Here is a 12,272-nt window from a genome sequence, read left to right on the forward strand (position 1 = left end):
CGCGCTCGCGCGCGCGGCCACGCAGCCGGCGGCGACGCGACTCCCCTCGCGCGAGATCTCTCGCCGCTCCAGTGCGACTCGCGAGCGAAGGGAACGACCGACCGGGACACCGCCGATCCGCGAGCCTCGCAGCCCCAGTGCGCAAGCGCGCGAGCGCCCGTCTCCGTCGTCGATCCGAGCTCGGGAGGAGAGTTCTCCCGTCCGCGCTGTCCGACCTCGTCCCTCCTAGGGACTTCGACGTTTAAAGGAGTCCGCGCAACGACCGAGAACGTCCGCCGACAGCATGTGGGCCGGGCAGGACGACACGCAGAAGTTCAAGACCAGGTCGGTACCCTATTACTATAGATCTCCCGACGTTTCGGGTCGTCGAACCTTGGACTCCTCGCGGGGTGGCGGACCTGACCTAACCTCCAAACCGTCGGGCGCGGCGCTCCGGTTGGAGGTTATGTCCGGCCGGCGCAACCGAGGTGGGGAAAGTAACGAGGGACGTCGTCCCGCTTGGATCGGAACCGTCTTTGTCTCCGTTTTTTGCGAGTTGGATGCGGAATATCGAGGGTTAGAGGCGCTGGAGAAGTTTCTCGAGTTTTGTACGTTGTATCAGATTTTGCAATAGCAGGCGTTTGGACGTGCCCAAAGCGGGGAATTCGTGGGTAGGACGTGGAAGGGTAAAAATGTACGATTTTAAACGTAAGCAATGTAACCTCAAAAATGTGCGCGAGTACCCCATTCACCGGGCCGTGGCGATGCAGCGGCGCATCGGGAGCCAATGGGAACGCGCGCCTTCCCTTGGAGCCGCGCGATCCGTCCGTTTCTCGCTCTCCCATTGGCCGACTCCCTGTCTCCGTCCGGCGTTGCCGCTCCGCTGGAAGTCGCGACTAGCCGAGTGCCCCGTGCTTAGGTGTGCACCTGACGGTGTGCAGGTTATGCATATAATATATGGCGCGCCATTTAGGTCGCACCGCAAATAACGGGCATTTCTACGTTCAATGCTTGTTCCCCCCTGAGCGCCCTCCTCGCTCCGTAGCTTCGCGTGCGCGCGTCAACTAAAATATTCATCCCATAAAACCCTGCGCTTTCTTGACGTTCCTCCTCGGATATTCAAAATTTCCCGAATTCGATTATCTAACAGTCCTTTGCGTACCGGACTTCGCTAGAGTCCTTTTCCATTCCCAAGAAGCCAGGGTGTTCGAGTCGTTGCTCCTCGTTAAACGCCAAATAAAACCCCTCCGCGATATAACCTCCAACCTTTCGAAGATACGATTAAGGAAGAAGGTTAATTTCATTCCCGCTCCCGCAAGATATATCGTGCTTTCGGTGGAAGCGCCCGCTATTCGATGCATCGCGCGTTTCCGCGATCCTATCGTTGTCTCTCGGCTGCACCTTCGCGGTGGCAAGCGCCTCGTCTCTCTCGCCCTGCGTGCCGCGCGCATCCGCCCCTCTCTCTCTCTCGTCGCCTCGCGCGTCCTGGCCGTCTTCCGTCGCCGGTACGGGCGCTCGCTACCTTACCGGTCAAGGACGTCGCGCTTGGCGGGGAAACAAGCAGCGAACCGCTGGATCTTTTTCTCTTTCTCCTTTTCCTTCGTTTTTTGTTTTCTTTTCTTTCATTTCTGCCTCCTCCTCTCTTAACCACGGGGAAGGCGACCTCCTCGACGCCTTTTCCTTACCCGGTCGCTCCGGAAACGCGCAACATTTTTCCGACCCCTCTTGGGAGTAAAAATATCGGGGCAATGAAACGCTCAGCAGGGAAACTGGCATTCCCGGAGCTCCGCTAGGCCGGTGCGTACCACATGGGGAGAATTCCTCGGTGCGCGCCACTTCGCGGTGTCCGACGTTTTGAGTAATGGATCTTCTCCGGTCGGCACGGATCATCGGAGATTAGGTACTCCGGATCGTTTCGGGATCGGTTTGGATCGTCGCCTCGAAAACGGTGCGGTGCGAGCTCGGTTTAATAGGCGCTCCCTGACCCGATTCACCAAATCCAGACACGGGGCCCCGCCCTGGTTTACGGTACACCCGGCTAAGGAATGACGGCCTCCAGGTCCCCGAGAAAGGGGTCGCTCGGAAACGAAATGCGCCTTTGTTATATCCCCGAGGAACGCGCGATTCGGCAGTTCCTCGGCAACCATCCGGGTCGACGAGATATCTCGTTCTCGGGAGATTTAACGCCATTCGACTTTCTTATCCGGACGAGATATGTATTTTTCATCGAGCATAATTCCCCGCCGTTCAATGCTTATCAATTTTAATGCGGCAGAATTGATCGGTACTTTTTATTTCGGTACGCGACATGCAAGCTCGTACGTCATGAAAGTGAATCCCATTTTTTTTTTTTAATATCTAACTCTTGTTAGAGTTAATTTCAATTTACTCTCGTCTTTGTGTTTTGGTATTCCTACAATTTGCGTAAAGATTTTCCATAGCATTGATGCGTTACTCCCTCGGATAATTATTGACCTTTGATGAGCAACGAAAGTAATACAAATAAGATGTAGTAATTGTGCCCAGAACAACCAGCACCGAAAGCGTATGGATATTTTGGACGAGTAATGAAGAATAATTAATAATATCTAATTCTTTGATTTAGAAGTTTTACTTTCACCCAACGTTTTTTTTTTTCTTTTTTTCCCTTATCGCGGATTTGCCGGAGACGTGGTGAATAATTTCGGGTGACATTCGCGTCTACTCGCAGGGGTGGCGAAAATAGGAATCGCGTGGTGCAGGAAATTTAAGGGTGGGACCGACTCGTGTACTCGAGCTGCAATGACGCCTTGTTTGCATGTCTCATGGCCCCTTTCGCCGTGAGTCATCCCGCCACGGTCTCGACGATCGTACGCGGAAATTCGCGGAATGAACGCGTACATGTAAGGACGTTCAGTAACCGCGATTGCGAGACGTGCTTTGTGCAAATCACCCGTGATAGTATTAAAGAAATAAAAACAAACCGTATGTAAAAATTGAAAAGGTTAACAAAAAGCCAGAACTAAGTTGAACCTTTTGGGTATTATACCAATGGCGACATTTTGCCCAACAATGCATGGAACAATCCCGCCGCACTTTTGTCGGAGATGAGATGAAATATCGTCGGTACATCTTTAGCTGTAATCACGGCGGAGTAGTAAAAAGGGGGAAAAGAGGCAAGAAATCATCGCCAGCCGGTTATAATTGCGACGATAAAATCTTTTTCCCCGCGGTGAAAAGTCCGTTTCGAGTTCCCCTTAACTCTTAATTCTGTCCAGTCACTGTATTACCGACCGTGCAAAATCGACCTCTCTCTCTCTCTCGAGCTTTCGCCTGTGCCTTTTCTCCGCGAGAGATAATTCGCGGATGTACTCGCAATCAAGGAGTACTCTTCGGCGATCGAGACTCTCACGATCGACCCGACTTTCTTCGGATTTCAACGCAATCGATCTTCACCGGGTTTGACGCATTCGATCTGGGTGGCTACCAAGAAGCTCTAACAATTTCAATTACTTCGATTACTTGTTTGAAAGTTCCCCGGTCCATTTAAATTCCCCAGTTCTCGTTGGATTTGCCCTCGGGAGTCTTGCACCGTTCAGAATCTATGCAAATTTTGTGCAATTCAAGTACGCAAAGTTACGTCATTAAAATTACGGATTCGAGGCGATAATTTCAATCATTGTGCAATGTTTATATAAATTGTATGAATAACTCTCGAATTTTATGGCATCCGATGTGGCAATTATTTTCCGATGTCTTCAAAGTCATTGTCAAATTGAAGAGCATGTATATTAAATACATTTCATGAATTTATTAGAGTTCCATTTTTGTTGAAAATCTCGGTTATTCGCGTTTTTTGCACATTATTATTATTATTTTTCTTTCGGGGAGGCGAGGCGAGTCATGCTTTGTTTCCGCTCTCGTAGCTATACATGGGTACGTACTCGGTGCGAGTACTTAATGTGAGGGGATCCCGAAGGATGCGTCAGCCCAAACCCGAGTGCTCTTTGTGCTCGTACATGCTACGCCCACGAAAACGAACCCTCTCGGCCACTGACCATGCAGTCACGAGATAGTCGGCCGGCCTGGAAGACCCGGCCGACCGGACTGCCGATAAAACCCGGACTTTGGCAGCTACCGGCGGATTTTGCGGAATCAGTCGCACGAGGGAAATAAAAGAGTCTCGGTAAAAAGAAAGAGAAGAGTCCCCGACTTTCAACAAGTCGTATGATTGCCCCCTGCCGGGTGTCCCTTTCTTATTTCGTGAATTGGTTTCCCAATCAGGGAGGTGTTAGGCATATGAAGATCCATTGCTCGACAAGAAACTGCAACACCTGATGTTAAGGCGAAATGAAACCCCTTTCAAATCAGTCGATTCGAATACAACACTTTTTTTCAAGGGTTTCCCAATCAGAGAGGTGTTAGGCATATGAAGATCCATTGCTCGACAAAAAACTGCAACGCTTGATGTTAAGGCGAAATGAAACCCCCTTCAAATCAGTCGATTCGAATACAACACTTTTTTTCAAGGGTATTGGGCCAAACTGTCCGAAACTTTGTCACATGACACATGATCATCTAAGAATTGTCCTGACACGTTCAAAATTTGGATTTTTGGAAACAATTTTTTAACATTGCCCAGGCCAGAACCAAAATGGCGTCGAGCTATCATATTTCGATGAATATACAATTATCGAAGGCTCTGATATGAGAAACGAAAGGGTCAGGACAATTTTACGACAGTTTAGAACACTCTGGTAATCGATAAACTCGTATTTGAACGGGACAAAGGCAAAAAAGGGTTTTATGCGCTTCTATACTGAAACGATGGGAATACAAGGTCTCGGAGGGAAAATTGAATTGACCTGGAAATCACACATGGCGCAGGGGGTTCGTCTGCAGTCAATTAGGGCTCTAGAAAGCATGAATCCAGAGGATTTCTAGTTTTACATCGATTTCTTTATAATTATTGTACGAAAACGACAGGTGGAGTATGCCATTTGGTACAATACCGAATATAATTCGATCCAGCTGTCAATATAAAAACGAACGTCCGCAACGTAGGCATTCAGAAAAATCTTTATCGGAGTCGATCAAGATCATCGACGTGTTTCAATTCACCTTAAAAATTGCCCATAATCGATAACCACATATATCGTTCGGCACATCAAAAGGAGACTGATCACACCTCGATAACAAAGTATTGTTCGAACTAAAGTTCAATTACTCTCTCCTTTTTTTTTTTTCCTTTTTAAACTTTACGTTATCCTAATCGATAGGCGTTAGTCTTCTACTGGAACGATGTTTATTTGTAGGTCCTGCGACTCTCTTTGCGAGTAACGCACTTGGGAAATAGTCTGTTCCATGTATACCTCTCTTCGAGTTTTCCTTCCACGCAGATGTCTTCTTTTTTTCTTTCACTTGGTGAAGCATCGACACCTCATTTCGCGCGCGGCGTGAAAGTCGGGCCTTGCAATAAACACGAGGTACGGCGACCGGTTTAACGTCCACGTTTAGGGAACATCTTGACCGTTTAACGGTGTTCACCAGTTGCGAGGGGATTACACCGATGCCCACTCCGGGAAGCGGGGGTAAAAGTGTCGGGATAAAAACGGCCATGGATATCCGGCTTGTCCTCGTTAAGAAGTCGAATTTAAAGCGCGAGCAATTTGCGCGAAAAGGAATCCGGGTGATATTTCGTCCTGTTCGCTCGCCATCGACGCCGATTCCGATCGGTCGAGCGGAAAGCGATGGCTCCAAGGGAAAAAGCGCGCCGGATTTGAACACTCTCATCACGATTCTATACCCAGATCCTGAAGAGTCCGCGAAATTTTCGCCGCTGGAGGCAATCGATTTTTCTTCGCAATTTTACTTTCCCAAAGCTGCCACCATTACGGTAAGGTTTCGTTAAACGACCTCGAGCAGCCTTCTTCCGTATGTGAACTTAAGAGACATAGAGAAACTCAATGGAGTTCTCCCTCTATTTGACAGACTTTACGCAACGATTCGGATGGTCAAAGGTTTCAAATGGCAAATTTTGTAAAATCGTCCACGAAAATTGATCGTCCACCATAGAAGTTTTCCAGTATTGTAGATAGAACGTAGCAGACTTCGTGCCCAGGGTTTACACCTCGCTATCCATGTTGAAAACGGAGTCAGAAAGTTATGTACAATTGTTTTCTTTCTGTACGATGCATAGTTTATCTGTAATAATTAATCGAAAAATAGTCAATCAGGTGTTTCGATTCGCGTTTCGCCAATCGACGCGCTTTTTTCGTTATTTGTCAATTCATTATTACAGGAAGACAATGCACCGTAGAAAAAAGAAAAAAAAAACCTTGTACAGGACTTGTAGACCCTATTTTCAAGAAGGCCATATCGGCAGGAATTTTGTTACACCCTGCATGCAATCGTCCTTTTGGCTCTAGAAAGGAATCGTCGCGTCGTGCAAAGTGCATCGCGATGTCTCCATGTTTCGGGCTTCCGGAAGCCGGTCGTTCGATCTCGAGAGACAGCGATCATAAATTTGCGGGCCTTGATCGATTTTATTGGATCGTTCCGAGCTGGGCCTGCGGGCCGATTTCTCGGTCGGCATGAATTACGGCGATCCGCGGAAATAAAGAAGCCGAGAGACGGTCGGGAGATAACCGCGCGTGCGTAAACGCGTGCGTTAGAGTCGCTCTCGGAATCGTAAATTCGCCCGAGAACGGGAATCGACTTTATTCGGCCGGGTCGAATTCAACGGGGAAGCTCCTGCGAGGAAGTCTCCCCAGGACTGTAGGCCGTGTTAGATCGCGCGGCGGTATTATTCTTAATAGGAAAATAAATCCTCCGGGAACAATATAGCGCGATTGCAATGGCGATGCGTACGGCTGACATACCGTGGAACGACGAAGAATCATTCCTACTTGCGAGGAATGATTGCGAATAACCTCCGGCAGATGCGAGAATCATTGCGCGATCTTTGCCCCCAGTCATCCTTCTCCTCTTTAGGAGAGAATTAGTTAATGCACACCCCGCCATGCAAAATATTTAAGAAATCTTCCCATGCGTGGACATTTCACGATCAGCTGGAAAGGAGACTCGTATGCCCCGTTTTCGTATTTCCATATTTTACTACCTTTCCCCTTCCAGAGTTTGCATAGGAGCTATGAATGGGCTCGCACGGTCGTTCTTTTCTTCGTTGACTTCATTTACTAAAATCGTCATATTGTTACGGTTTCCATTACACGGGTATTAAACGATCCTTTATTCTTTTCAACCCGTCCCCATTACTGCATTGCTGAACCAGTGGAGGGACAACCATGTTTCGATGAGCACCTCCGCCTGACAACATAGACTACGAAATTGACATTTTTATTCGCCAATAAACTTCCCGGGGCGATATATAGCAATAAAATCAAGCCTATGTTCTTCGCATAATCATAAAAAGAATACTCGTAAAGATACTGTCACAATCGGCCTAGTAATTTTCGAGATTACCTCGGACGTACAAACTTACTCTCTGTTCACGATATTACTAAGTGCAGATACGTATAGATAAGGAAACTCGAAATTTGCACCAAATTACAAAAAACACACACACACACACGTATATCTTATATTTAAATCTTAATTGACAGATATAAATTCGCTCATTAAACCTTAATTCAAGGTATATTCCCTTTGTTAACCCTCCACAATGAGATTTTTTCATGCCTAAAATGATTATACACCATAAAATTAGGAGGCAATTAATTTACGATTTCTAAAGAAACTCTCTGGATACAAGGAAGTGGTACAACAATAAGGTGCCATTAGGTCGATGCAAAGGTAATTGCGGTTTATACCTGCGTTTGGTACCTAAAAACCGCAATTATGTTGTCATCAACTTAACGAATTAAGGTTCGGCGGAAAACTCAAAACAAAAGGTATAGATATATAAGGGTTAATATTTGCTTCTCAGGGAAGAGGAGGAGAAATTGTTTCGGGGGGGGGGGAAGAACGCAGCTAGTCTTATCTCGAAGCGACAGAAGGACTCGGCCGAGTCTCGCGCCAAATACGTTTCGGAGCGCGACCTCGAGATATTGCAACCGAACGCGGCGCATTATCGCGAATGCGGTCCCGGGATTTATTTATGATTATTTGAGATATTTGTAGAACGGGTCTTGAGGGGGGGTTTCGTCAAGGGGGATTTCGAAAGCGCCGGTCGGAGATACGGTGCAGCGGAGTGACGACTCGAGTATTTCTCCGGCGTGGGCAGAACTCGTTTTCAGCGAGGAAATGTACAGTACGCGTCTCAGAAGTTGTCACTGGGTGAGTTAGGGCCCGGTATGAGCACCGGGCAGAGTTATCCCCATGAATATTAAACGTGACCCTCAAATCGCTGGTCGGATCCTCCGACCTCGTTTGGGCCCTACAGAGCCCACGGGTTCGCCGAGGAGGAAGGTTTGTTAACGATGAATCAACGGTGAATCGAGGGCTCGATGGGTTGCATTGTTCCACGGTGACTGGCGAGAGTAGGGAGACCCTGGTGAATATCAATAAATTATTGTGCGGGGGATTTGGGCCGGCCTAGACCCGTCGGATTTTCTCGGCATCATTGAACGAGATTGGCCAGATTCTTCATTAATTTTAACCGAGAGTGATGTTGTTCGTCGATCGGTTTTGTCGTCTTCATCCCGGAGTAATATAGCTCGAGTAATGACTTAATCTCCCGTTTCCGGCCTCGTCGAAGGTCGGTGCAGGAATGGTGGATCAAGTTTCCTTTTCGGTTTCTTGGAACGTGCTTCACGGGGCTCCAGTGATTGGATCGGAATATAAGGAAGCGCCTTGGTATTATCGAGCGCTGATTGACGGGTCGAGTCGAGGCTTTCAGGGATTTTGTCGGAATTTTCTGGGAAATGGCCGACAATGAGGGGTGCGAGTAATGGGGTGATTGCACGGGGGAAGTCTGAGATGGACTGAGCGAACTTTGTAAGCCAACGATGGAGCTCTCATATACGAATTCAGGGAGAGAATAGGCGCCCACGGTCTGAGCGAACATTGTCTGCTGGCACGTGGTTAAGGTACAAGTTCGTTTGGGGTGGAATTTGTGTTACCGATTTCTGTACTACCTGGATGGTTGCTAACCTGCAAAAGGATGGAACAATTATGGGACGATGAACTAATATTGTGGTTTTTGCGCGTGCGTCAAAAGCGACGCCTCGTTCAAATGGAGTACTTACATGTTCACTTGCAAACTTCTGGCCAGTGCAGTTCCCTTTGCACCTGCGCATGCGTTACTTCCTAGTTTAATTTTCAGTACCGCGGCCCATAACTGGTGGCGCTAGTGTGCCTTCAATTCGTCACGTAATTCTTCGGAAAGAAGAAGTCGGTGTCTGTTATCCATCTAGTGAAAAAATCCCTGGTTTGTGTCCAACAATGAGGATGCAGACGGCGAACCGTTCTGTCATGTTCGCTTGAATGGTGGTACTTGAAAGAAAATGTTGCCCAATAGTTGGCCGATAGTACCTTTTGTATGGAAGCTTGTATTTTTCTCCGCACCGAGCAAACACCTTCGTTACGAGTTACTTAGATCGTCTGATCGATTCTATGACTACTTCTACGGTTGGACATCCTGTTGGCGATCTTATCGAGATAAAAGTTCTGCAGTACATGTCGAGCTGTAACATTTCTGAACCGTTTGCAACGCGTTATTGCCGGCGAGTTGAACGTACTCGTACGTTGGTCAACTGTTGGTGAACAGTGTTTGCTCAGTCTGTACTCGCCCTGACCCGAATTCGCGATAGAAAAAGGAGGAAAACATACGTTTAACGTGCCCGGCACACTTGGTCAGCGATCGAAACCAAACTCAGTATGTCGTCCCTCGTCAAATATCACCGATTCAGTTACCACGGTTTCCCGATGTTCATCGACCGGTGACTAATGATTTCATATCTCCGATTTCCGCTCCGATGGAGGATCGAGGAGCATCGAGCATCGAATAAATATATCGCTATTCACGACTCACACGATAACTCGTTAAGTTACGTCACTAATACTTCCATTGATTTACTTTAATTCGTTACTTCACATGAATCTCTACGAGTATGTCTCTGGTGCGAAGAGGTTCATTGAAAGTACCGGGAGGTCAAAAATTTCAATTTAATAGAATCAGCGCGTGTAATATCGTTCTCAAGCCCTTTTACCAGTGGCATCGATTAACGTTTCGACATTTGCGATCATCCGATCACAGATTTTCTCTCGTACGTCGGGGCAGGGTGAACCTGGAATCCAGTTTGAGGCACAAACAAAATTAACAGGCTTATTGGAATGTTTCCGTGATGTAGACGCTTGTGTCGTGTTGAGTTTTGTTCGTGGCTTTTTTCTTTTACAAAAACCAGAGCTGATAAAAAGATAAACAAATTCCGAAGTCGTGGAAATTTGAATATTTCGACTTTAATGGGTTTTCTGATAGGAAAATTCAGAGCCTCCCAAAACCTCGAAAACGTTAAAATGGTAATTTTCGGAATTTGTATATTTTTTTTAATAGCTCTGGTTTTTGTAAAAAAAAAATGNACCTCGAAAACGTTAAAATGGTAATTTTCGGAATTTGTATATTTTTTTTAATAGCTCTGGTTTTTGTAAAAAAAAAATGGCACAAACGTCTACATTACAGGAACATTCCAATAAGCCTGTTAATTTTGCTTGTGCCTCAAACTGGATTCCAGGTTCATACAGCCGAACGTTGGCATAATCGCGCGAATTTCAATGTTCGCTTCCGCGAGCGTGTTTCGTCGGACATCCTCGCGGCGATTAGGACTGAAAACGAGGGCCGACCATTGTTGACGGCCGCGAGCACACGATCGAGCGATTATCCTCCGTTGAGATAAATCTCGAAAGAGGAAACCAGGGTCAGGCCGTTCGATTTTCCGCGGCTGGTTGAATCGGCACGACTCTGAACGATCGTGTTCGATCGGCCGCGACTCGCCGGCAAAGGTCGGTCTTAGCCGCGACGAGGTCGTCGCGTCCGAGCGAACTTAACCTCAAAAACGCCGCGAAGCCTAAGGTGAAGTGAGACCCCTCAAATCAGCCGATTCGAGTGAACCACTTATTTTAGAATACTTCACCGAACTGGCCGAAACTTTCCCACGTGACTCGTGAGCACCTAATATAATAAATTTCCTGACACTTTCCGCACTTTATTTTTTAAAATAATTTTTCTACTCACTCCAGACGGGAACCAAAATGGTGTCGAGCTCACATATGTCGATTAGTATAAAATTATTAAAAGTTCCTATGTCATGAGGAACTTTAAGGTAAAATGAAACGTGAAATTTTATCGACGGTGGCAAAGAACATTCTTCTAAATACCTACGTTATCGGGGATCGTGTTTATATTGACAGCTCTGACGAATTATATTGGGTGTTATACTAAATGGTATACTGTATATGTCGCTTCCCTTCAATAATTATAAAGAAATCGGAATAAAACTCAAGATATCCCCTGGATTCGCGATTTCTTATACTCTTGTTGACTGCAGAGTACCACCCTACTCCATTTATAGCATTCAATGTCGAATAATTATTCAAATTCGCGTTTTTCGGTTATGAATGCTGTAAATCGTTGCGCGATTGTCCTGGAATCTTCGGTCCTCGTGACATCGGAAAAAAAGTAATTGCATATTGATGGAGATATGAGATCTCGGGGTCATTTCAATTCTGGTCCAGGCTGTGAACAACGTTTTTTTTTTTGGAAAACCGAAATTCTGAACTTTAGATTCCCACGAGGGAGCTAAAATGTCGACCTAGTCGGTGGAATACCCTTAAAAAATCCTGCCTTATTCGCGTCAATTGGTTGAGGAGGCTTTCATTTCACCTTAATCGCCTTTTAGGCCCATTCGCGGATTTACGAGCCGATTATCCGAGCCGCGGATTGAAACGGACATTGGAGGCGAATGGTTTCCCGAGAACGGGGAGAGCGACTGTGGCCCGATGCGGAAGAAATCGATCTTCCCGTTCCGCGACTCACCGAGGCGTTTCCTTGCGTCTCGAGTGATATCGAAAATGATTAATACGTCGTAATATATTGTACACGCCGCTCCCCAGAGTTTCACGTATCTCTTAGAAATTGCTAAGAGACGACGGATAACGGTCAGCTGATAACCGTGTTTATGGGTTGACGCATCTTCTATATCATTTTATTATACTTTCCGGCCTCTCCTTACAGGGTATACAACTACCAATCGATGTAACTAAATTGCGGGTACAGACTTGGCGAACGTTGTTGCTCAATAATTGGAGAACCGTTAATGAACTTGTCGGGAGAAAAGTTGCGAGTCGGTTGAAGAAAT

General features: G+C 46.6%; 1 protein-coding gene across 2 annotated transcripts in view; it reads left to right on the forward strand.

Moving 5' to 3' along the window:
- Positions 1 to 12,272, forward strand: part of LOC105703097 (microtubule-associated protein Jupiter) — an 87,173-nt gene that overhangs the window by 7,727 nt on the left and 67,174 nt on the right. Inside the window, exon 1 of one of the 2 annotated variants that reach the window (XM_012431206.1) lies at positions 56 to 324. The exons of the other annotated variant lie outside the window; for it this stretch is intronic. Within the exon in view, the coding sequence (XP_012286629.1) occupies positions 284 to 324 (41 nt within the window). The 5' untranslated portion in view covers positions 56 to 283. Of the gene's footprint in view, positions 1 to 55; positions 325 to 12,272 lie in introns of those variants that run through there. 2 annotated transcript variants of the gene reach the window in all.

This window comes from Orussus abietinus, unplaced genomic scaffold (genome assembly GCF_000612105.2).
Source record: "Orussus abietinus isolate OABI.00-Male unplaced genomic scaffold, Oabi_2.0 scaffold158, whole genome shotgun sequence".
Classification (NCBI taxonomy): domain Eukaryota; kingdom Metazoa; phylum Arthropoda; class Insecta; order Hymenoptera; family Orussidae; genus Orussus; species Orussus abietinus.